The 27,070-nt window shown below is 42.7% G+C and overlaps 1 protein-coding gene across 3 annotated transcripts in view; it reads left to right on the top strand.

The window, feature by feature from the left end:
• Positions 1 to 27,070, top strand: part of rps6ka1 (ribosomal protein S6 kinase a, polypeptide 1) — a 172,947-nt gene that overhangs the window by 55,180 nt on the left and 90,697 nt on the right. The window contains exons 1-2 of one of the 3 annotated variants that reach the window (XM_072247338.1): positions 15,221 to 15,309; positions 18,014 to 18,067. The exons of 1 other annotated variant lie outside the window; for it this stretch is intronic. In XM_072247338.1, coding sequence (XP_072103439.1) covers positions 15,268 to 15,309; positions 18,014 to 18,067 — 96 coding nt within the window. In that variant the 5' untranslated portion in view covers positions 15,221 to 15,267. Of the gene's footprint in view, positions 1 to 15,220; positions 15,310 to 18,013; positions 18,068 to 27,070 lie in introns of those variants that run through there. One more of the 3 variants, XM_072247335.1, reaches the window with a different exon arrangement.

Raw genomic sequence — 27,070 nt, 5'->3', positions numbered from 1 at the left:
CAGAACTGGAACACTGCCAATATTACTACAGTACTACAAAATTGTATTAGTTCTTAATAGTTATCGATGCAGGAATTCATCTGGTGTGTTCTGCCGTGTTCTTCTGATTGACCAGTAATGAACAAAATCAGCACAGACGCCTAGTGTAGATACTGGACTGCCTTCATACAATCCTTTTGATGGTTGCATCCTCCAAATGTTTATAGTGCCTAACTTGAAGGAGTGAAATCATTTCATTTTTACTCCCAGCTGTTTCTGACACCTCCAAGCCTGAACACTTGAAACCAGAGTGAGCAGAACAGTTCTAAATTGTCTTGCTGCTTATTTCTTGCCATGTATCAGTGACGAAAATCACTTTTTTTCCTGAACACAAATACATACAACTGAGGCTATTTTGAAACTGTTCACTCTAGGTACGGTGTAATGTCTAATGGGGACACAAGTGCACATGACTGACACTAGTTAGAAACCGTTGCCAAACAGTCTCCTGTTGAAACTAAGTCACATAGTGTCCCAGATCAGTGAAGGGGAATCCCAACTATTTTCTCAATTAGTTTTTGTTCTTTAAGAATTGTCCGAAATTAGCAGCTGTCCTGATTTAATCGACGGCCCAAAGAACCGGAATCCCCTGGTCTTGCCATCCTTTATGGAAGTTGTTAGAAGTTAAAGGTACTGTGAAAGAAGCCTGGCCCAGGAAGGGCAGTGCATTCTGTAGATTGTGGACACTGCCACCATTTTCTAGTGGCGGACTGAATGAATGTTTACCGAGGTTGATGGCTGTACTTTTCAGTGAGATCATGTTCTTCTAGGTTTTCATAGAGGCCCAGCCGTAACGGCTCTTGTACGACAAAGGAGGGTTTGATTTGGTGAACTTTTGCTGCACTCTTTCCAATGCTGGTACAGTAAAAGCTATTTTGAGTATTTAGAAATCCCAGTGGTTTGGTATCTGATTCACCAGGTCATGTGGCAGTTTTCTCTTTAACAAACCAGGATCTCAGTTCCTGAGCTCTCCTCCAGTCCACTGGGATGCTAATTCCCGCATTCCCTTCCTACTTTCTCGGTTGACTAGAAAAGTTACTGTACAGTGTAACATCTTAATAAGGGAACAACTTATAATAACTGAGATACTTATAGAAATAACATCCAGTGGGCAAAGTGTGGAGTGTGCTGGATTATCCTTTCCTGTGTCAGAAAATCAGAGCTTCCTGCAGAATTCCATGTTATGACCATACCCTGACTGCAAAGAATTGGAGAAAAAATGCTTTGACATTTTTATTTCTACTCTTATGCTTACAGAAACAGAGAGTAGTCTTTCCTGACTGTTTTCTGTACCTACATGTTCACTGTTGCTGATCTGAACATGTGGATATCTGGGTCTCTCCGAACACCAGGGTGCAAAAGTTCAAAGTACATTTATTATCAGTGTGCTTTATACAACCTTCAGATTTGTCTTCGTACAGCAAGCCTCAAAGCAAAGAAATCCAATTAAAAAGAAGACCGCCAAACATCCAATGTGCAGAGAGACGGGAAAGAAAGCAAATCGTGCAAACAATGAAAGTAAGCAAAAGGCATTCAGAACTGAAGTTCATGAAAGCGAGTCCATAGACATGAAGCCATCAACCTCTCTCTCCATTTAAGCAATACTCTGCCTTTCTACTAAGATGGTTGAACTGGGTTTACCACGTTGTGTCCTGTGTTTCATGTTGTTGCACGCTCACTTAGCCTTTCCATATCCCCCAAAGCTCCTACAGCTGTTGCTCACAGCCTACAGTGCCACCTAGCTTTGTATTTCAAAAGCGCTGAAGCTAAAGATTGCATAATTTTAAAGCAGCTTTTTATTGCCAGATCCTTCACATGATTTTCCAATTCCTGTCATACCCTTTTTTTTTACTGTTATAATTACAATGAATCTATTAATGTTTGTCATTACATTAGTGATTTCCTGCTGTTTCACAGGCTGTTCTATTTGCTGGCTTCTCCAGTCGAATCAAAACAAATAAATGATAGGATGTATTTTCTGTTCTCGCTAAAACTATTTGCTTTAATTCATGAGTTGTACATTTTTTAATGGTATGATTGTCAGAAATGATTGGTTAGATAACATTGAGTCCAACAAATTGATTTAACTTGATTAGAAATTTTGATAAGTTTTTTTTATGGCTTGAGAAAGAGTAATTGTTTAGTTTCTAATTTCTATGATGCTGAGATACATCCCAGGTTGTGCTGGGACACATTATCAGTAATGTAACCTGTGGTCATTGCGTGTTTCAGGTCTTTCAAAACCAGATACTCTCGCCAAGGTGACCCAGCCAGGGTTGATCAGGCCTTGGCTTGTATCCTAGCAGCATTGGTCTACAGGTCACACCTCTTGATCCATAGCCATCTGGAGGCTTGCTCAGCAGTCTCCATGACCGTCCTGATGGCTCTTTTCTTTGCAGCCCCCATAATGCCGAGGAGAGAGTAGGTTCTTTAAGGCGTGCAGCCAGCAAAACCGCTAAACCCCACCTCTATAGGCTGGCATCTGGGGAGGGGAATTGCAAGATTTACAGTCAATTGCATAAAAGAGATTTCTTAGCTCAGCCTCAAGTGGCTGATCCCTTATTCCTGCTGAAGGTGGACCCAGGCCTAAACTGTCCAGCCAGGGATAACTATCTGCACTCTATACCAACCATCTTGGAGAGATCAGCTCCTGTTGTTTTAAACTCAGGTGTGAGTTGGACAGTCTTACTCAGGCTTGCCTTCCTGGGTAGTCCAACATCCCAGGAATCAACCTAGAAAATCTAAACTGAATGAACCCTAAGCTAAGAATATCACACCTTCCTTTAGGGACAGAGAACAAAACTCTAACTCCAAATGAAGTTCATTCATTCGTTAGGTGCCGTGTGGTATGACGTAGACAATCGTGGTCTTTCCGCGACCATGACTGTTCTTGGCAATTTTTTCCTACAGAAGTGGGTTGCCACTGCCTTCACAAGATGGGTGACCCCAGTCATTATCAATACTCTTAAGAGATTGTCTGCCTGGTGTCAGTGGTCGCAAGACTAGGACTTGTGGTGTGCACCGGCTGCTCATTTGACCATCCACCACCTGTTCCCTTGGCTTCACATACCCTGACTGGGGTGGGAGAGGGAGTAAGGACGGCTAAGCAGGTGCTATCCCTTGCCTAAGGGTCACCTGCAGGCTCGTGGATGGATTGAGCGCCTTGCACCTCCTTTGGTAGAGACGTACCTCCACCTCGTCACCCTCAAATGAAGTTAGTTTCATGAAATGGTTTGAATTTCCAGCAATGGCCAATGTACCTTCTGCTTCTGTGGTTGTTTGCTGTTTTTGCAAGTTTATTTTCTGTGCGGTTTCATAGAAAATATATTTTACGGGAGGCATTTTATTTGTGCTAGTTATTGAAGAGCTACCCAGCCTAATCAAACCTTTCAGGAGCAGCTCTGGAAACTTGCGGGTCACGGTTCTTCTGATACTTTTGAAATGTGGCTAAGGGTTCTGCATCTGTTTCCTGCTCAGACAGCGAGTTCCGGCCCCTACCACCACCTGGTCTCCCATCCAATCCTCATCCTAGTTGGTTCAGAGGCAATTGTCTCTAGCTTTTGTTCCTACAGCTCAGGAAATTAGTCCTTTCCTTTTACTCTGTGTTCACCATCATAACTTTATGCACCTCAGTTAACTCTTGCATCATCTAACTTGTTCCAAAAGTGCCTGTCTAGTCTTATCCCATCGTTATTTTTATATTTTTAGCATAATCCTACTTTGTATTCTATGCCTCCTATAGTAGAAGTAAAATATTTGCATATTTTAGTTTGTTGACTAACATTAAACTTTATTGACTAACTTTAATTTGTTGACTAAACTACTTTGTTGACCTATAGCACTGTGCAAAATTCTTGGGCACATATATACAGCTAGGGTGCCTAAGACTTTTTACATAATGCTGTTGTAGTTTCATATATTACACTGTACTGTTGCTGCAAAAAAACCCAAATTTCATGATATATGTGAGTGATGATAAACCTGATTCTGATATGGGTCTCCATTGTGGACTGAGTGTGGGAAGGGGGCAGGAAGAGGGGAGTCATGCTTGGGAAAAGGGGAAGGGAGAGGGGTGGGAGTGGGAAGCACCTGAGAGACATTCTGCAATGATCAATAACCAAATTGTTTGGAATCAGTAAACCTATTTCCTGTTGTCTCAGGACTGTGTGTGTCTGCACCCGTGCCACCCCCCTGCTCCAGTCTTGGGCACCCTGGCTGGCATTGGTGATGGCACAGAGGAGGTTTACAAGAATGATCTCAGGAATGAAAGGGGTTAACATATGAGAAATGTTTGATGGCTTGTACTCACTGGACTTTAGAAGAATGACGGAGGTTTCAGTGAGATAGAAACATAGAAAATAGGTGCAGGAGTAGGCCATTCGGCCCTTCGAGCCTGCACCGCCATTTATTATGATCATGGCTGATCATCCAACTCAGAACCGCGCCCCAGCCTTCCCTCCATACCCCCTGACCCCCGTAGCCACAAGGGCCATATCTAACTCCCTCTTAAATATAGCCAATGAACTGGCCTCAACTGTTTCCTGTGGCAGGGAATTCCACAGATTCACCACTCTCTGTGTGAAGAAGTTTTTCCTAATCTCGGTCCTAAAAGGCTTCCCCTCTATCCTCAAACTGTGGCCCCTCGTTCTGGACTTCCCCAACATCGGGAACAATCTTCCTGCATCTAGCCTGTCCAATCCCTTTAGGATCTTATACGTTTCAATCAGATCCCCCCTCAATCTTCTAAATTCCAACGAGTACAAGCCCAGTTCATCCAGTCTTTCTTCATATGAAAGTCCTGCCATCCCAGGAATCAATCTGGTGAACCTTCTTTGTACTCCCTCTATGGCATCCCATCAAATATTGAAAGGCCTAGATCGAATGGATGTGGAGAGGATATTCCTTATAGTGAGGGAGTCTAGGACAGGGAGCACGTTCTCAGAATAGAAGGATGTCCACTTGGAATGGATGAGGAGAAATTTCTTTAGTTAGATGTCAAGTCAAGTTTATTGTCATTTTGACCATAAGCTCCTGGTACTGTACACAGTAAAAACAAAACAATGTTCCTCCAGGACCCTGGCGCTACATGAAACAACACAAAACTACATTAGACTATGTGAGACAGCACAAGGCTACATTAGTGGTGAATCTCTGGAATTCATCACTCCAGATAGCTGTGGAGGCAAAGTCATTGTGTATATTTAAAACCGAGCTTGATAGGTTCTTGGTCTGTCAGTGTGTCAAAGGTCATGGGGAGAAGGCAGGAGAATAGGGTTGTGAGGGAGTATCCCTTTTAATCCCATTCTCCTGCGGAGGAGACTTGATGTGTGAATGACCTAATTTTGCTCCTATGTTCTGTGGTCTTATGCTCCTAAATTGCTGTAATCAGTGCTTTCAGCCATTTCTTCATGCCATGTGGATTGACTAAAGGCAAACTTCTTTGGGGCTCTCAAGTGGGAGGTTGAGATGGATCTTATTTGGAGCATATCTGGCAGAAGATGTTTGTAAGCCACGTCTTCAGCACTCAAGCACCGGCCTCCACTGTGTTTGAGATCAGAAATGTCTGAGCATTCTCCTCCCTGAACTTTCTGTTGACCACAGTCAAACGTGGCAATGTGTACAGTATTAGGTTATGTCTGCCGCACTTAGAGCTGTGCTGTGGCCTTGCCAGATTGACAGTTCATTTTTTGGATGCCTTGTTTGGCACTCAATGTACTTTCAGTGCCGAGAGCGCTATAAGCTTAACAGGAGGTAAATCAATTTCCTTATCTACTATGGCTTCATTTTCAAAAAATCTCAATTAGATTTGTCAAACAAATGAATGGTGAAAAAAAAATCACTTGTTGAGATTTTTCCCCCCATTTGGCTAAAGATGGATTCCAGCATTTTTGCCATCAATGGTAGTTAAACCAATAGGTTTATAGTTAGCTTTCTATTTCTCTCTATCATTGCTAAAGGAGTGGGATTGCACTGGTAACAAATCTAATCTATTGGTCTTGCTCAAGAATCTTGAGAATGTTGAAATAACATCACAGACAGGGCTGCCATCTCTGCAGCAATAATGAAATGTTGGTCATATTAAAGAGACTTGTGTTATCTTTTTCCCTTATAGTTTTACTTTTGTGCTATTAATGACTTTTTGGTTCCTCCTGTTTGACCCTTGCTTAAATAGTTTTGTGACATGTACTGTTTTTATCAGCTTCCCTCTTCAAATTTCTCCTGACTTTGTCTCACTGGTGCTTGTGTTTATTTTTGTTTCTTGTAGAAATAAATTACTTTTCCCTTCTTTGGGTTTTTTTGATTATTATTTTCTGTTTCCTCAAGCTCTTCTAATTCTCATTGAATTTATTATTATCTTTGATCTTTTTATTAGGAAAATACATCTCTCAAGGAAATATTCTTGCTCATTTAACTTCCATTGAGAAATTTGGATTGTTTCTTGATAGATATGTGTGGTGCGTGGCCAAGTGGTTAAGGTGTTGGACTAGCGATCTGAAGGTCGTGAGTTCGAGCCCCAGCCAAGGCAGGGTGTTGTGTCTTTCACCAAGGCACTTAACCACACACTGCTCCAGTCCACCCAGCTGAAAACGTGTACTGGCAAAATGCTGGGGGTTAACCTCGCGATAGACTGACGTCCTATCTGGGGGGGGGGTCTCGTACTCTCAATCGTTTCACGCCACGGAAACCGGCATAAGCACTGGCCTGATGAGCCTATAAGGCTCGGGACAGACCTTAACTTAACTTTGATAGATATGAAATAACTTTTTAGATACTTATCTTTATCTATTAATAATCTATTCTTTAAATCTATCACATTATTTAAATCTGTGATTACCAATGCACCCCTCCTAGGTATATAACTATTGTATTAATACTCCAGATTTCCCTGAACCAACCTTTATTTAATGCTCTGTAAAGGATTTAAATTTTCAATTTTGTCACTACTTAAGCCTTTTCTTTTTGTTAATGGTTTGCTGGTCAGTCATTGATTGCCAGGGATTCTGTTGAATTAACACATACTAGTCTTCTCTTCGGTTGTCCATCGAAATCCAATGACGATGTCCACTCCTTTAACGGCGAGATCTTTGATAACTATACACTCCTATCCTGGACTCACAAGCTCTATTGCAGGTGGGACATGTATATGTGGTAGTGGTGGCAACCATGGCTGCATTTCTCCTGGTTCTCTTCTGCTGTCTTCTGGTTGTCCTTTCCATCTCCAGAATATGAACCCTGTCCCTACACAGCTGTCGCCAAGTGGTACAGTCAGCAGCAACATCCTCCAGGTCCTTGGGTCTGATCTTGCACTTCCTTAAAGCATTCTTCATCTGATCCTTGTAGTGCTTCTTCAGCCCTCCAGCTGAGTGTTGACCATGATGTAGCTGGCCGTATAACACTCTGCGGGGTAGCTGACATGGGGGCTATACATACTAGTAAATACTAGAAGGCCCACAAGCGCCTTTACTTCCTGAGAAAACTAAAGAAATTTGGTCTGTCCCTAAAACCCTCACTAATTTTTATAGATGCACTGTAGAAAACATTCTTCTAGGGTGCATCACAACCTGGTATGGAAGTTGTCCTGTCCAAGGCCGAAAGAAGCTGCAGAAGATCGTGAACACAGTGCAGCACATCACACAAACTAATCTTCCGTCCGTGGACTCACTTTACACTGCACGCTGTCAGAGCAGTGCCGCCAGGATAATCAAGGACACGACCCACCCAGCCAACACACTTTTCATCCCTCTTCCCTCCGGGAGAAGGCTCAGGAGCTTGAAGACTCGTACAGCCAGATTTGGGAACGGCTTCTTTCCAACTGTGATAAGACTACTGAACGGATCCTGACCCGGATCTGGGCCGTACCCTCCAAATATCTGGACCTGCCTCTCGGTTTTTTTGCACTACTTTACTTCCCATTTTTCTATTTTCTATTTATGATTTATAATTTAAATTTTTAATATTTACTAATTTTTACTATTTTTAATATTTAATATTTGTAATCCACAGAGTGGGAAGCGCAGAATCAAATATCGCTGTGATGATCGTACGTTCTAGTACCAATTGTTTAACGACAATAAAGTATAATGCACATACACATACTAGTAATCAATAATCAAAATGGAGAATACCTTTTGAGATAGCTGGAATTTTAGAATATCTGTGTTTAAGGTTAGCAATGAGTGCAGTCACATGGATGGTCTCTGCTAAATCCATTCCACCGTTAAAATGCTTTTGTAAACCAGCTTTTCTCAAAAGCCCAAATTGGAAGATTAATGAAACTAGAATTTTTTTTATGATTGATTTCAGCATCTGAATTACACTTGAAATATCTGCCGTAGAACACGAATTTCAAGTAATGCATTTGTGTAGGAGTGTATTATCACCTCTTGCAGTGGTTGAAAAATGCTCTTTTAAAAAAAAGCACATGGGAAGGAAGATATTTGCCACGAGTTTCTGTGCAATTTAAGTAATGAAGCACAAAAAGAATGCATTGCTTTTAGATTTGAAATGCATCTCCTGACAGAAACCTCCTGTCCATTTCACTTCATACGACAAAAATTATCCTGCTGTTTATTTTTAGGTGAAGCTATGGCTCCTAAAGTAGTGAGTTAGTCAGTGATGTGGTGTATGAGTTGAACAGGTCGACAGTGAATGCACATTATTTCAGTTTTGATGAGTTAAGCTGACAAGTTGGGGCAACCGGTGTTTTCATCGTGAATTGTTCGTTTATGTGCCATGTTGTTTGATGCCTTTTCTGTGACCATGACTGTTCTTGCAAATTTTTCTACAGAAGTGGTCTGCCATTGCCACCTTCTGGGCAGTGTCTTTGCAAGACGGGCGACCCCACCCATTATCAATACTCTTCAGCGATTGTCTGCCTGGCATCAGTGGTCACATAACCAGGACTTGTGATGTGCACCAGCTGCTCATACGACCATCCATGGCTCCCATGGCTTCACATGACCCTTATTGGGGGGGGGGGGGAGATGGGCGCTAATCAGGTGCTACACCTTGCCCAAGCATGACCTGCAGGCCAGTGGAGAGAAGGAGTGCCCTACACCTCCTTTGGTGGAGACGAGTAAGGTCATGAGTAGGATTACTGAATGCTTCTGCAATTAAGAGGAGCTTTGGTGAGGGTCATTATTAGCAGAATCAAGACTTCACACCTGTTTCTCAAATTTCAATAACTTGGGTACCTGTAACCATTTTGAACTCCTAATTTGTGCACGAGAATTCTGAAAACGTGGATTGCTTCCAGTTATTTAGAATGATGCTCCCCATGGCAAAGTGGAGACAGGAATTAAAACCATTTGATGAACTGAAAACGGTGTGTGGGTGGGAAAGGAGGATAAATAAATTGTCTTCATTGACATGTCGGAGATATTAGAACAAAGTACAAGGAAACAAATGCCTGTGAGAAAGGAGTGTGCATGTGTTGGTATCTTCTCCCCACCACCACCACATAAGATTTTTTGATCATTGGGCTCTCTTCCAGGGGAAGTGGGACTTGTACAGAAGGGACGGTTTGCACCTGAACCAGAGGGGGAATAATATGATAGCAGAAAGGTTTGTTAATGCTGCACAGTGGGGTTTAAAGTAGAGTTGCAGGGGGATGGGAACCAGAGTGCCAGAACAGTTAGTGGAGAGGTTGTGGAGGCAGATGTTGGTAAGACCTCAGACAAAGTTAGGAATGAAAAGGTTGAGCATGGTGAAACGAAATCGAAAAGGGTGAATATAGGACAGATGGTGTTGTATCCGAATGTGCGCAGTATACGGAATAAAGTAGGTGAACTTGCAGCACAGTCGCAGATTGGCAGGTATGAAGTTGAAGGCATCACGGAATCATGGCTGGAAGATTATAGCCGGGAGCTTAAAGTCCAAGGATAGACATTGTATCAAAAGGATAAGCAGGAAAGCAGAGGGGGCAGTGTTGCTCTGTTGGTTTTAAAAAAAAAAGAAGTCAAATCATTAGGAAGAGGTGATATAGGGTTGGAAGGTGTTGGATCATTGTGGAAACAGCTAAGGCACTGCAAGAGTAAAAAGACCCTGCTGCGAGTTGCATACAGACCCCCAAGCAGTAGTAAGGACATTGCCAACAAATTACAACGGGAAATTGAAAATGCCTGGCAAAAGGGCAATGTTACAATAATCATGGGGGACTTCTAAATGCAGGTAGATTGGGAATATTAGGTTGGTGCTGAATTAGGAGGGGGAATTTCTAGCGTACCTATGAGATGGCTTTTTAGAGCATCTCGTGGTTGAGCCCACTCAAGGATCAGCTCTTCTCGGTTGGGTGCTGTGAAATGAATCAGAATTGATTATAGAGAGTTTTTAATGTAAAAGAACCCTTAGGGGCAAGTGATCATAATATGATTGAATTCACCATGAAATCTGAGGAGGAGAAACTAAAGTCAGATGTTTCAGTATTACATGAGTAAAAGGAAATTACAGAGGCACAAGAAAGGAGTTGGCCAGAATTGATAGGGGGGAAAAAACACTGGCAGGGATGATAGCAGAACAGCAATGGTTGGAATTTCAGGAAGCAATTGGAAAGGGACAGGATATATACACCTCAAAGAGAAAGAAGTATTCTAAAGGAAAGATGACACAATCATGGCTAACAAAAAAAGTCAAAGCCAACATAAAAGCCAAAGAACAGGCATATACTGTAATAGAGGAAAGATTAGTGGGAAGTTAGACGATTGGGTAGCTTTTAAAAAGCAACAGAAGGCAACTGAAATCGTTAAGAAGGTAAAGATGGAATATGAAAGTGAGCTAGCTAATAATATTAAAGAGGATGCCAAAAGTTTCTTCAGATACATAAAGTGTAAAAGGCTCCCTTTTCCCACTATTTGTCTTCTGCCCATCAGCCCCTCTTTTATCCTAGCTAGAATCTTTCCTGTAATACCATGGGCTCGTAGCTTGTTATGCAGCCTCCTGTGGCACCTTGTCAAAGGCCTTCTGAAAATCCAAGTACAGAACATCAACTGATTCTCTTTTGTCTATTCTGCTTGTTACTTCCAAAGAATTCCAACAGATTTGTCGGGTAAGATCTTCCCTTGAGGAAACCATGCTGGCTACAGCCTATTTTATTGTGTGCCTCCAAGTACCCCGAGACCTTTTCCTTAATAATTGACTCCAACATCTTCCCAACCACTGGGGTCAGACTTACTCGTCTATAGTTTCCTTTCTTTTGCCTGTCTCCCTTCTTGAAGAGAAAAGTGACATCGCAATTCTCCAGTCTCCCGAATCCATTCCAGAATCTAGTTGCTAATGCCTCCTCAGTCTCTTCAACCGCTTCTTTCAGAATCTGGTCCAGGTGACTTATCTTCCTTCAGACCTTTCAATTTCTCAGGAACCTTCTCTCTGTAGTCTTGGTTAACTTCATCCCCTGACACCTGGAACTTTCACCATACTGCTAGTGTCTTTCACAGTGAAGACTGATGCAAAATACTTATTCAGTTCATCTGCTATTTTGTTGTCCCCCCATTATGACCACTCCAGCATCATTTTCCCATGGTCAATTTGGTGTTCACAATGTGGCCTTCTCAACATCGCTGAAACCAAGTGTAGACTAGGCAACCATTTTGCAGATCACCCTCTGGCTATCACCTTCCAACCTTGTTCCACCCTCCCTTGTAGTACTACAGACAGGACATCTTTCCCCATCCCTCTGTGCTGATTCAGGGTCTTGACCTGAAAATTCAACCTCTGCAGATGCTGCTCGACCTACTGATTACTTTCAACATTCTGTTGTTTTTTTCTTTCTCTCCCACTATACTCCTGATCTTACTCCTCTTCCCCATTTCCACTCCTAACCTCATGTTTGCTCCCAACCTCCTGTCTTGCTTCTAACCCCTCCCCCGCTTCTCCCTCTCTGTCCTTACCACCTCTTTTGCTGATACCTTTCCTTCACTTTGCTACACTATCTTCTTTGTAACATCTTTCTCTCCCTCCCGCCAACTTTCTCACATTTTACCTTCTCTACATTTTTAACAAGAACAGAAAAAGGAAGAATACCGAAAATGAACCGGGAAATTGTACAAGGTTGCAATATTTAGAAATATTTCAACACATTCAGTTTGTAGTGACTAAAATGGTGGATGTTTAGACCAGCATTTTTAATTAATAGATTTTGACAAATAAAAATTGTAAACAAAAATCCTTAAACTAAACCAGTAAAGAAAAACTCACTCACTGACTGACTCTCTCCTCCTGGTGGCACTTGTCTGCCCAGACCAGTGAAGCAAGTTATTGTACATATCGCAAGACCATAGCCAGATCATAAGGAAAATGTAGCAGCATCTTTACTTTTTTTTTAAGGAGTTCAGCATGTCACTGAACATTCTAACAAATTTTTTTTAAAAAGTGCAAAGTAAATTTATTATCAAAGTACATACGTTATCATATACAACCTGAGATTAATTTTCTTGTGGGCATGCTCAATAAGTCGATAGAATAATAACTATAACAGAATCAATGATGGGCTGCAGATGTTGAAAATATACTGACGGGTTGCTTTATGGTCTGGTATGGACGCTGTTTAAATTATGTTCTTTCTTACAAATATTGTGAATAATTTATTTTTAATGTTTTTCTTGTCATTAGTTACTGCCTGTTACGCCACTGGCAATTAGGGCAGCAATGAAGATCCTTCATTTCTATCTGTCCTTGGCCGTGGTTTCTGTTGTGTCCCAGGTGTGTTTCAGGGTCTCCATTTCTGCCTGTGTGGTATGGCGCCAAGCTGTCACTGTGGGATGCTACTTGTATGATGCTCGGTGCCTGTGTTGCAGCTGCACGTGAGATTTTCAGTTCATCTTGTGCACATATTAATAAACTCAGCCTTGCCTTGAATTATCAGTATGTTATTACTTGATTTCATATCCTTTTAATCTCCCACTTCATTGTGCCTCTTATTATCATAGTGTAAGGAAGAGACATTAGTAAGGGCAAGCTAGCCAGTTAAAGTGGAACAAAGCATCAGACTAGGGCAAATAATAATAATTTAAAAAAAAGTATGATTCAGTAGGTTATTTCGTGAGAATGAGTCCTCTGTCGGTCAGGGTGACCGTGGATGTTGTATCCTAGCTGACTAGATACACAAGCCTGGGCAGTGCGATATGGAGTACCGGGGCAGCGGAGGTATAATTTGTCCATCAGTGCTGATCACCCCATCCTTGACCAAGCTGTTCCACCGTGAACACGATCTGTTATGAGTCAACACGATGCTTTCAGATCAGGTCATGCATAGCATGTACCTCTGCCGCACCGCTCAGGTGTGTTTCTGGGGTACGGGGGCTAGCGACCCTTTGTGCCTGTTATCGCTGAGCAGCAGTGAACCATCTGATTGGCCTGTCAGAGTTCTCTTTGGGAACTAGCTGATTTGATCAGCATTTCTGATCTGGCTATTGTTCACGATTGCACTTAATAAAAAAAAAAAGAGCTGTTGCCCATGTAGCGGGCTCCCCCTCTCCACACACCCGATGAAGCCAAGGGAATGGCAGGGACTGAAAAAGTTTGGCACGAGCAGGTTCGCAGGGGTTGCCAGTCAGCATTGAAGTAAATGTAGGACTGCCTTAGGGACTCCAGCTCTGGGGTTTTCCCTCTGAGTTTTCTCCGGAAGTCTTCCCCATGAATGGATATTGCTGCAAGGCAGAGGAGGTTTGAGCTCAGGATTTTCCTTCTAGATGAGCTGGCAACCCTGGCTGACAAGCCCCACCTGCCTGAAGCACCTGCTTCCAAGACACCAGTAACCCACCTTTGCCCCTTCTCCTGTCAGTAGCATTGGTTTTGCTGGGCTTAGGAGCTAAGCCACACGTGAAGGCCGGGAGCTGGTTTTGGTTGTCAGGGGCTATTTGAGGTGTACGCCATTGGGAGCATTTAATGGGTAGTGGGAACAACCTGCCACCCCCCCACCCCCAGCTGTAGTAACCTTAATGAACCCATAACCTCATAAAATAAGAGTTTAGTGGGAATGTTTAAATTATAAATGTGTGGTCTTGATGCTTGGCATGTAACTGAACTCTGTAATGCAGTTTGTTGGGAACCTGGTATCTTGAAGGGTTTACCTGCTCCTGCTTTCTGAATGCATGTGAAATGTTTTCTTGTCATCTGCTATTGTGAAATCTGAACTGCATTGCGGTTTTTAATCTTGGATGTTGATAAATGCTGTCAAGTCTGGAGGTGGCATAACATCACTTCATTTTAAAACAAAAATGTCCTCCATCTTAAACTACTCATCCTCATCAGTCTGTCATGGTTGAGGATAACTCATTTCAACAAAAGTTTTGTGTGTTCTGAGGAACCCAAGAAGGAAGTGTGAAAGCCACAGACTTTCCACCGCTGAGGACTGGTGTGTTCTTCCTACTTTCCTTTCCCAAAGTCCACAACAAATCCCTTGGACTCCTCACTATCAATGTTGTCTGGCCTGTTGAGTTCCTCCAGCATTGCGTATGTGTTGCACTAATAAGCCCTGTTGTTTGAACAGTGATTTTGGATTTAGTCTTTAAAGTAATATTAAAAAATTAATACATTTGATGAAATGATAATTGAACATTACTATTATGTAACTTCTGGGTACTGATTGCTAGAACAACACAAATACACGATGGTGTAACAACGTATATCAGTGAGTACTCTTCAAATGGATTTCAGTAACATGGACGTACTTTAAAATTCTGATAAAATGGTACAGGCCTACCCCAGCTTACAAACACCTGCCCAAACAAGGGCTTAAGGAGACTGGCAATATAGATCTGCCACTGTTATATTGGTATTAAAATCCATTGGAGAGAGCTTGTGACATTTGTATTTTGTCTTGGCTTGTCCCAGATAACAGTTTCAAACTTCCTCCAGAAATGTAAGAATTAAAAAGAAAATTATTGGAGAAATAACTTTCTTCCACCTGTGCCATTTATTGCAATGAGGACTGATTTTATTTTGTGGGTCATAGCTGGGGAGCTTCAAGTTTCACAGAAGAGTTTGTAGCCTGTTTGTAGTCCTTAAATGCTGAAGGGGCAAGTTGAGTTGACTCTGCTTCAGGAACTGTTTCATTGGAAGAACTACAACTTGTTATCTGAATTGGGTGTTTTGTGATGTATATTATGAGTGACCATTGTGGTTTTTAAAAGGAAATTGCACAAGCCCCTGAGTGAAAACTGAAATATAACTTGCTTGGTTCTAATGTGGTTATATTGTGGGCATGGGAGACTGAACTAGTACTGAAACAGTATGCTGAAGACACTGTTTGGCATTAAAGCCAAATTACAAGAGGTGAGTTTTTAGTTCTTGATTGTGTTTAAGAGTTTGAGCTTGTATGGGAAGTTGTGGTGTCCCATTTCAGATACCAAGATTGGGTTTTTTTTTCGTTGCTTCTCTGAGACTATTTCCATCTGAGATACCAGTCGGCTGTTTGCTTGGAAGTGACTTTATAAAGTTTCATTTCTCTATTTGTAAAAATGGAGCTGTGTGAGGTTAGAGAAGTAGGATGTCTCAATGACTAACATTTTTTTCAGTTGAGAGATAGCACCAGCCTAAATTATCTGGCTACACAAGTTAGTTTTAAAATGGCGGTGGTTCTCTTAAGGACTGAAATGATGAAAGCTCTACACATGGTAATCTGAAAATTACTTATGAGCAATATACCCCAAATTTGAACTCCTGTTTGTATTATTAACTGATCTTGGGTGTGACAGTTGTTAGCTTTGGTAGTCCTAGACTGGGTGGGAATGTTATCCTCTTGCTGATAAATAACAAGTGGCTTCTGTGATATTCACTCCATTCCACCATCTTGTCAGATTGACCCTTGGTACAGTGCGAGTGCGGCTGACAGACTCTACAGCAAAGCTTATCATTACCAAGATGATATAACCATTGATGCAATTAATTTGAGAGGCAGTGTAAAATATCTCCTTCGTTCATGTTAAAAGCTGAATTATAACTTGTTTGGTTGTAATGTGGTTATATTGTGGACATGGGTGGCTGTTGCTAGCAACTGAAGCAGGAGGCTGAAAAGGCCTTGTGGTGGAGGCAATGGACAGTAGCTGTTGTCCATGGATTTGAATTCCATCACAAATTCTGGTTCCAAGGAAACTGGTAGTTGAACAGAAGATGAGTGAAAAATCCTTGCACCTTGCTGTAGCTGTTATTATCTCTCCCTGTGTGAGACTCCTTCATAAATTAATAATTACTAGCGTTAGCTGGTCAGTGTATAAAATAGTGGTGCTGGGGGGGATACGATTAGTCAATTCTCCCAGTATCTCACTTGAACTTTTAAGCTCTCCATTTGCTAATGTATTGTCATGTTCTGCTCTTGTATTTGAAACTAAGTAACATCTGCACAGTCTGTTATATTAAATAAAATTCTATAATTGTCTGATCAAAGGAAGAGCTGGTAAAATTGACAAATTAGTACAGCAAGCTATTATTACGTACCAAGAAAGGTGTTCGCAGAGGGACATAATTTGAGATTCTGTGGAAGCATCTTGTACTTCTAACAGCATAGGCTGAGGCCATTTGGTCCATTGGATCAGTGCTGCCTTCCAGAAGAGTAATTCCATTAGTGACACATTGTTTCCTTATATCACTGTACTCCTGTAACTTAATTTAATTTTAAGGTATTTGGGAAAAAATATAGGCAGATGTCAGAGGTAAATTTTTTTTTAACGGAACGGTGAGTGCATAGAAGGTGCTTAAAGGGGTGGTCATAGATCATAGAAAAGTACAACACAGAAACAGGCCCATGTTGTCCATGCTGAACCACTTAAACTACCTACTCCCATTGACCTGCACTGGGACCATAGCCCTCCATACCCCTACCAAACTCTCTTCAACATTGAAATTGAGCTCACTGGCTGCTCATTCCACACCCTCACGACCCTCTGAGTGAAGAAGTTTCCCGTCATATTCCGTTTAAACTTTTCACCTTTCACCCTTAACCCATGACCTCTAGTTGTAATCCCACCCAACCTCAGTGGAAAAAGCCTGCTTGCATTTACCCTATCTATACCCTCATAAGTTTGTACACTTCTATCAAACCTCCTTTTAATCTTCTACATTCCAACGAATGAAGCCCTAAATTAATCAGTCTTTCGTTGTAACCCAGGTCCTCCAGAGCTGGCAATATCCTTGTAAATTTTCTCTGTACTCTTTCAACCTTGTTTGCATCTTTCCTGTAGGTAGGTGACTAAAACTGCACACAATACTCCAAATTAGGCCTCACCAACATTTTCTATAACTTCAACATAACGTCCCATCTCCTGTACTCAGTACTTTAATTTATGAAGGCTAATGTGCCAAAAGCTTCCTTTATGACCCTACCTACCTGTGATGCAACCTTCAATGAATTATGGACCTGTATACACAGATCCCTCTGTTCTGTTGCACTCCTCAGTGCTCTACCGTTCACCGTGTAAGACCTACCCTGGTTCGTGCCAGTGAAGTACAGCATCTCACGCTTGTCTCCGTTAAATTCCATCTGCCATTTTCCAGTGCATTTTTTCTGATGGTGTTGGAGACAGATACATTAGGGGCATTTAAGAGACTCTTACTGTAGATAGTTCCTACAGGAAAAATAAGAGGGGATGTGGAAGGGAAGGGTTGTTGATCTTGGAGTTGGTGAGAAGGTCAACACAACATTGTGGACTGAAGGGCCTGTACTGTTCTGTGTTACGTGTCATTTGCACATGCTGCTTAAAGACTTCAGCTAGGATTAATCATGGGAGGTATTGTGTTTCATGATGTCTTCATGATGGGAGGGCCAAGCAGGAGAAAAGGATTAAATTGATCTCAGTAAGTTAAAAGGTCAGCACAACCTCATGGGCTGAAGGGCCTGTACTGTGCTGTAAAATCCCATGTTCTACTCTCTCATGTGTGCCAATCAACTTTAAACCTTTTTGCTGTTAGCCTACACAAATGGGTAATCTATAGTCGCCAACTGATCTGAATCACATGTATTTTGTTTTGCAATCTAATTTAGGAAAAGTCAGAAATCACATGGATAGAAAAGGACTTTGCCTCTTTATATTGTAAGGTAAGATGCAGAAACATGTCATGCATGTACAGTACTTGCAGAAGTCTGGGGAACCGTAGATTTATTTTTATATGGTTTCAGATGGTATGGCCTCCACTGAGCCCTGATCTCAAAATCATCGGGGCTATCTGATTACCTGAAGAGACAGAAGCAAGTGAGACAGCCAAAGTCAGCCGACTAGTTCTCCAAGATGCTCGGAACAACCTACCAGCCGATTTTTCTTCTAAAACTATAGACAGTGTACCTAAGAGAATTGATGCCGTTTTAAAGTCACGCCAAATGTTGATTTGATTTAGATATTTACTGTCTACTGCTCCTTATAGTAAATTTTAATATTTATAAACTTTTCATTTCATTATTTCTGAAAGCATTTTCACTTCACAGAATTTTTTACATGTGCCTAAGACTTTTGCACGTTACTGTACAATACTGTTATAATTTATAATTATAATAATTTATAATTTATTCTTTATGTTCGCCAAACAATTGATACTAGAGCGTATAATCATCACAGCGATATTTGATTCTGCTCTTCGTGCTCCCTGGAGTACAAATCGATAGTAAATATTAAAAATTTAAATTATAAATCATAAATAGAAAATAGAAAAGGGAAAGTAAGGTAGTGCAAAAAAACCGAGAGGCAGGTCCAGATATTTGGAGGGTACGGCCCAGATCCGGGTCAGGATCTGTTCAGCAGTCTTATCACAGTTGGAAAGAAGCTGTTCCCAAATCTGGCCGTTAACAGACTAGGTTGCCTTGCTTGCCAAATTGCCCATTGTTGGGCACATGGATGAAATGACCTTGTCTTCTTTTCTCTTGGGTTGTAGTCCTAATATTTTTATTCACTTTTGTTAAGATTGCATTGGATGTATAATGTAGTAACATCCTTTTGTCCGATTGAACAACATTTTTAATAAACCTGCACAGTTTCTGTTTTGTAAATTGGAAGTCTTTGGGAAGATCAACGTACTTGGGTATGCCTGAAAATGAGTGCTATCAGGGCAAAGCTGTAGTATAGCACTGCCCTGTTGCACTTCATCAGCATCTGGTCGACATACAGTACTGTGTATATGTCTTAGGTATATGTGTATATGTGTGTGTATGTCTATGTATATACAGCTGAAGTCAGAAGTTTACATACACCTTAGCCAAATACATTTAAACTCAGTGTTTCACAATTCCTGACATTTAATCCTAGAAAACATTCCCTGTCTTAGGTCAGTTAGGATCACTACTTTATTTTAAGAATGTGAAATGTTAGAATAATAGTAGAGAGGATGATTTATTTCAGCTTTTATTTCTTTCATCACTTTCCAAGTGGGTCAGAAGTTTACATACACTTTGTTAGTATTTGGTACCATTGCCTTTAAATTGTTTAACTTGAGTCAAACATTTTGGGTAGCCTTCCACAAGCTTCTCACAGTAAGTTGCTGGAACTTTGTTCCATTCCTCCACAGAACTTGTGTAACTGAGTCAGGTTTGTAGGCCTCCGTGCTTGCACATGCTTTTTCAGTTCTGCCCACAAATTTTCTATTGAAAAGCACAAGTCAGGAGATGGATACAAGAAAATTTCCGAGTCACTGAATATCCCTTAGAGCTCAGTTAAGTCAATCATCAAGAAATGGAAAGAATATGACACAGCCGCAAATCTGCCAAGAGCAAGCTGTCCTCAAAAACTGAGTGACTGTGCAAGAAGGGGACTAGTGAGTGAGGTCACCAAGAGACCTAAGACAACTCTGGAGTAGTTACAAGCTTCAATGGCTGAGATGGAAGAAACTGCACATACAACAAATATTAACCGGGTGCTTCACCAGTTGCAGCTTTATGGGAGAATGGCAAAGAGAAAGCCACTGTTGAAAAAAACTGACATGGAATCTCAGCTGGAGTTTGCCAGAAGGCATGTGGGAGACTCTGAAGTCAGCTGGAAGAAGGTTTGATGGTCTAATGAAACCAAAATTGAGCTTTTTGGCCACCAGACTAAATGTTAAGTTTGGCATAAGCCAAACACCACACATCATCAAAAACACACCATCCCTACCATGAAGTATGGTGGTGGCTGCATCATGCAGTGGGGATGCTTCACTGCAACAGGCCCTGCAAGGCTTGTGAAGGTAGGGGGCAAAATGAATGCAGCAAAATACAGGGAATTCCTGGGGGTAGGGGGTAGGGGGGAGCCTGATACAGTCTGCAAGAGAATTACAACCTGGGAGAAGATTTGTTTTCCAACAAGACAATGACCCCAATCATAAAGCCAAAGCTACACAGGAAAGGCTTAAAAACAACAAACTCAATGTCCTGGAGTAGCCAAGTTAGAGTCCAGACCTTAATCCAAATGAGAATTTGTGGATGGGCTTGAAAAAGGCTGTTCACTCATGATCCTCATACAATCTGACAGAGATTAAGCAGTTTTGTAAAGAAGAATGGGGAGAAATTGCAGTGTCCAGATGTGCAAAGCTGATAGAAACCTATCCACACAGACGCAAGGCTGTAGTTGCTGCCAAAGGTACATCTACTAAATACTGACTTGAAGTGGGTGAGTAATTATGCAATCAATTATTTCGTAATTAATAATTTTAATAAATTTAGGCCAATTTGTAGAAATTTGTTTTCACTTTGACATGAATGAGTCTTTTCTGTTGATCTGTGTCAAAAAAGCCAAATTAAGTGCACTGTGATTCAATGTTGTAAAACAATAAAACACGAAAACTTCCAGGGAGGGGGAGGGTGAACACTTTTTGTAGGCATTGTATATCTATATTTGTGCCTAAGATGTTTGTTCAGTGCTGCAGTTAAGTAATTTAAATAATGGATTAGACCAGTGCTCTGCGGTCCCTTCACACCGAGGTGCTGGACGTTGCTCATGTAGACAGGGGATACCGGTTCATGCCTGAGAGTGCTGAAGGAGTCAAAACACATTCAGTCAGGAGTGCTGGGTTCTTTCTGTGTTCCCCACTATCGCAGGTGTTTTCAACCAATTTGGTTAAACCCAAGTGTTAATAAATGGCAGACTATTGCATACAGCAATTAGCAAAAGCCAGAAACCATTCCACCTTTCGTTTTGTAGACTTGCACTCCAGAAGAAGCTGTGCCTCTGGGCAAGCTGAAACAGTGCAGTTCTGCCGCTGGCATTCTCCTGTGGATTATTACCCAGGTGTATCCTGTTACACTTACTTTTCAGTAATCAGTTTGAGTTTCAATTGGGCCACTTTGCTCCGGACTTCATTCCAACCTTGATCCAAGACTGGACCTAAGCATTCAATTCCAAGGATGCAATTAAGTGTCAGCATCAAGGGAACGTTTGGAAAATTAACATCCAGTAATCCAAGTAGAGCTATAGTACATGGCCATCAAGCAGAAAACTTGATTGGCATCGTATCTTGGACAAAGAATAGCCCATCACCCCTATAGGGACAAAGGCTGCTGACAGCAGCCCGCTAGAGTCCTCTGACATGGGCCAGCATTCAGGTTATCCCCAGCTGTAGCCTATCCAACGTTCCCTCTAACTTTTTTACAGCTGTGTGGACCAACCACTGCTCAAGGCAGGAATTTTTTTTACACTGCCTGAAAATTGCACGGTGCTTTAGTAAAAGATTATATATAAGAAAATTCCAGCTGTGTGGCCACGAAGGCTACGTGCACGGGAGCATTTCTGTTACTGTGCGGGCAGGCACCCGTGCAGCTCAGAGGGAACAGGGAGCCCATCGAAGATCCTACCGGGGATGAGGTCCTTAGAGCTTCTGCTGACATTCCTGAAGCTCTGGGTTTTTATGGAATGGGGTGGCTAGTCCCATGCTCAACACTTCTCCTTTTGCAGCTGAATTTCTGACCATCAATGCCAGTGCTGGAAAATGACTGGGAAGTACACGTATCTGCAGGCAGGTGTGAACATGAGCACAGCAGTTAAATTATGCTATTCCCCCCCCCCCCCCCCCCACTGCTGAGTTTGTGTTGCTGCTGTTGGTAACAATAAAATTTTACAAGATGTCATTTATTACCTGATTCTAAAGCCGGGAGAGGTAGCATAAGTAAGCTCCCAATGGTGTGCATCCCAAATAGGCTCTGACATCCAAGTCCAGCTCCTAGCCTTCACGTGCGGCTTAGCTACTAAGCCCAGTGGAACAGTTTCTATTGATGGGAGAAGGGATAACAGTGGGTTACTGGCACCATAAATCCATTCGTTACATGTAACCATGGTTGGCAGCTCATCTAGGAGAAGGAAAATTCTAATCTCTAACTAGGCTGCCTTGCAGCTGTACTCGCTCATTGGGAAGGTTTCGGGAGTAAACCCAAAGGGGAAAATCCGTAGTTGGAGTCCCTGAGGCAGTCCGGCGTTGAGTTCAATGCTGACTGGCGACTCCTGCGATACCGCTCGTGCCAAACTGTATCAGTCTCTGATGTTCCTTTGGATTCACCAGCGGCATGGAGTGGGAGCACCTGCTGCACGGACAGCAGCTTGCTCTCCGTGCCACACTGCCCTGGCCTGCGTACTGGCTCGTGTATCGTGTAGACAGCAGCTTGCTCTCCGTACCGCACTGCCCTGGCCTGCGTACTGGCTCGTGTATTGTGTGGACAGCAGCTTGCTCGCCGTACCGCACTGCTGTGGCCTGCGTACTGGCTCGTGTATTGTGTAAACAGCAGCTTGCTCTCCGTACCGCACTGCCCTGGCCTGTGTACTGGCTCGTGTATCGTGTGGACAGCAGCTTGCTCTCCGTACCGCACTGCCCTGGCCTGCGTACTGGCTCGTGTATCGTGTAGACAGCAGCTTGCTCTCTGTACCGCACTGCCCTGGCCTGCGTACTGGCTCGTGTATCGTGTGGACAGCAGCTTGCTCTCCGTACCGCACTGCCCTGGCCTGCGTACTGGCTCGTGTATCGTGTGGACAGCAGCTTGCTCTCCGTACTGCACTGCCCTGGCCTGCGTACTGGCTCGTGTATCGTGTGGACAGCAGCTTGCTCTCCGTACCGCACTGCCCTGGCCTGCGTACTGGCTCGTGTATCGTGTGGACAGCAGCTTGCTCTCCGTACCGCACTGCCCTGGCCTGCGTACTGGCTCGTGTATCGTGTGGACAGCAACTTGCTCTCCGTACCGCACTGCCCTGGCCTGCGTACTGGCTCGTGTATCGTGTGGACAGCAGCTTGCTCTCCGTACCGCACTGCTCTGGCCTGCGTACTGGCTCGTGTATCGTGTAGACAGCAGCTTGCTCTCCGTACCGCACTGCCCTGGCCTGCCTACTGGCTTGTGTATTGTGTGGACAGCAGCTTGCTCTCTGTACCTCTCTGCTCTGGCCTGCGTACTGGCTCGTGTATCGTGTAGACAGCAGCTTGCTCTCCGTACCGCACTGCCCTGGCCTGTGTACTGGCTCATGTATTGTGTAGACAGCAGCTTGCTCTCCGTACCGCACTGCCCTGGCCTGCATACTGGCTCGTGTATTGTGTAGACAGCAGCTTGCTCTCCGTACCGCACTGCCCTGGCCTGCGTACTGGCCCGTGTATTGTGTAGACAGCAGCTTGCTCTCCGTACCGCACTGCCCTGGCCTGCGTACTGGCCCGTGTATTGTGTAGACAGCTGGGGCACAACATCCGTGATCGATCCCGAGCAACAGAGGGCCTCATTGATTAACTGCATGCCACAGTAGCTTAGCAGTGAGTGCAGCGCCTCACAGCGCCAAGTGTAAATCTGATGAGGGTTCAATCCCCGCCACTGTCCGTAAGGAGTTTGTACATTCTCTCCATGACCGCATGGTTTTCCTCTGGGTGCTCCAGTTTCCTCCCACATTCCAAAGATGTACAGGTAGGGTTAGTGAGCTGTGGGCATGCTATGTTGGTGTCAAAAGCAGGACAACACTTGTGGGCTTCCACCAGCACATACCGGACTGTGTTAGTCATTGACGCAAAATGACACACTTCACTGTATGTTTCGATGTACATGTGACAAATAACGCTAATCTTAAATCTGACATCTAGTATGCTTTTAGTCTAGTTTCTTTACCCCTCTGCATTCACAGTGTATCACACGGTTGATTATATCTTGCACTTCTCATCTGAAATCTGCATTACTTTCATGAAAACACATTTGTTCATGATTTCACTTACTGTAATACAACCAGAGCAAATTCAGCATTATGGAGATAGCAGAGGTTCTGCAAATGCTGGCCATCTTAAACAACAATCTTAAAATTCTGGAGGAACTCTGCAGGTCACGTAACAGCTATGGAGGGAAATGAAGAATTCATGTTTTGGGCCAAGACCCTTCATCAGGACTCAAATTCAGGAGGACACAAATACTATCAAAACCTCTTTCTGCATCTATGTACAACCCTTTTGTAAAATAATCCCAGAATAATTTTTTTTTTTGTGTGGGCACGTGGCCAAGTTAAGGCATTGGACTAGTGACCTGAAGGTTGTGAGTTCGAGCCCCAGCTGAGGAAATGTGTTGTGTCCTTGAGCAAAGCACTTAATCACACATTGCTCTGCGACGACACCGGTGCCAAGCTGTATGGGTCCTAATGCCCTTCCGTTGGACAACATCAGTGTCATGGAGAGGGGAGACTTGCAGCATGGGTAACTGCTGGTCTTCCATACAACCTTGCCCAGGCCTGCGCCCTGGAGAGTCAAGACTTCCAAGGCACAGATCCATGGTCTCTCAAGACTAATGGATGCCTTTACTTTAGTAGTTTTTTTTTTAAAAAAACAGCTTTTCTTGCTTGTGTGCTTTACATGATGGTCAGCTTCCTCCAGAAAGATGAAATTTATTGAGCTAGGATCCTCCAAAAACTGTGTGTGTGTGTTTTGCCCTCCCTGGCCACATGCACAGGCTGAACCAGACATCTGGTAAAGTGGTTTGATACTGAGCTTCATATTCTGTCAATTGGAAGGACAACTTTTATACCTGCAGAAGAGTCTGTGACGGAGAGCACTCGGTAAGCGGACTCCTTACACACGCACAAGCATTGCCTTGTCATTCTGCTGCTGTGCTGAGTGCGTACTCTTCACTGTCTTCCGCCATTGTTCTCATAATGAGTCCTAAACCGAGCCGATACGCTCGGGTTGGTTTCATGTTGCCTGCCTTGTCATACACAGGGGAATTTTCCATTTCTTTAGTAATGGGATGTGTGTATGTTTGCATAAAGTATTTAAGATAGTTACTTCTGTTTATTTTGTAATATGATTGTAACCACATTGTGGGTGCAAGGTATTCAAATTCATGTGTTAACATTAAGTTAACTTGGTGGTAATTATAGACAGTATGTCCGGGTGCCTAATATACAGGGCTTATTGCCCTCAGTATGAGAGAGATGGGGGCTGCCAGGGGTTCACGCCCCGAGGACTTTCAGTCAAGATGTCGCCTGTGCACAACACTCATTCGGTCAACATCTTCTGCATAGATCATGGAACCATATATTTCACTTCTTTTACATGTGTTTTTCATCTGGAGCTGTTGGAGCCTGTGATTTCCTTTTTGCAGATTGTTTGGGTGTTTCAGCACTCTGCAGTCTCTGGGAGGCAGTTAGCGGGAGTCTCATGGCGGGCAGGCTGCAAGCCCATGTTCAACTACAGAGAGGGAAAGATCTGCTGGAGAGTGTTGGCCAGGCTTTCTGCGTTTTGAATGTGGACTTGGTCTGCAGACTTTTTCCCATCTTACAGTTTTTTTTTATATTCTGTGTTTTTTCACCCAAACTTTCTTGTCCTTTCCTTGCAGGGAGGGGGATGTGGGGGGTCAATGTGCCTGCTTTGTTCATTATTTTGTGTGGGAGAAGGGATTTGGGGTGATGTGTGTAAGATGATGAGAGGCATTGATCATGTGTATAGTCAGAGGCTTTTTCCCAGGGCTGAAATGGCTAACATGAGAGGGCACAGTCTTAAGGTGCTTGGAAGTAGGTACAGAGGAGATGTCAGGGGTAAGTTTTTTATGCAGAGAGTGTTGAGTGCGTGGAATGGGCTGCTGGCAGCGGTGGTGAAGGTGGATAAGATAGAGTCTTTTAAAGAGCCTCTTAGATAGGTACATGGAGCTTAGAAAAATAAAGGGTTATGGGTAACCCTAGGTAAATTCTAAAGTAAGTACATGTTCAGCACAGCATTGTGGGCTGAAGGGCCTGTATTGTGCTGTAGGTTTTCTGTGTTTCTATGTGCCCGTTTTGTTTTTTGTTCATTTTTTGTGTGGGAAGGGTGAATTTTGGGGATTGATGACCGTGCTGCCTTTCTTTAATTTCTTGGTTTCGTGGCTACTTGGAGAAGAAGAACTTCAAGTTGTGTACTTCGAAAATAAATGAACCTTTGAACACTGGACTGTACAGAGCGATTGTGTTTTCCTGTAGATATATTTTTGTAAATGTTGCCAGTTTTCCTTTCGTTATTTTCACTAATTTTTGTTCAGTTTGTTTTTTTGACACACTTAATGATCACCTTGCACTAAAGCGCTAAGCGACTCCAGTCAATTTTTTCCTTTGGTCATAACCCACAAGCCAAACAGATTCCTTCCATACTTTGGAAGCTGCATTTCATTGCTTTAATTTCTTTGCTAGCCTGCCATGTTCTAGTATTTATTTAACCAGTTTACACCTAACTATCAAACACATCTCCTTGTGCTCATCATGATAGTCCCTCATGCTTTGGGAATGGATAACAAAACTGTAAGAATTCTTGTTGCTTAGACTTTACGATATTTATTATAAATTCTGTTTATCCTTCCTGTAATTCCTACATTCCTCCGAATATGGCTTTCCCTCTGAGATTGATCTCTCTGAGTATCTTTGCTGCCAATCCACTATTTTGAACATTGCCTTTTATACTGCATGCATTCCTTGCTAAACCTCTTGTTTTCCTATAAAAAGTACTTAAAACTCAATTATTAGTTGAGAAAATGTTCAACCATGCCATTTGATCGCTTATTACTTGGTGGAGTGTTTAATTCCTATCATGCCTTTGGTTAGACACTTTGGTACAATTTTAAAATATTAATGGAAAATTCAGATTGAAGTTTAGGTGACAGTGTTTGTGTTTTATG

The sequence above is a fragment of the Mobula birostris genome, chromosome 30, assembly GCF_030028105.1.
Source record: "Mobula birostris isolate sMobBir1 chromosome 30, sMobBir1.hap1, whole genome shotgun sequence".
Classification (NCBI taxonomy): domain Eukaryota; kingdom Metazoa; phylum Chordata; class Chondrichthyes; order Myliobatiformes; family Myliobatidae; genus Mobula; species Mobula birostris.
This window is presented reverse-complemented; position numbering and strand designations above follow the sequence as displayed.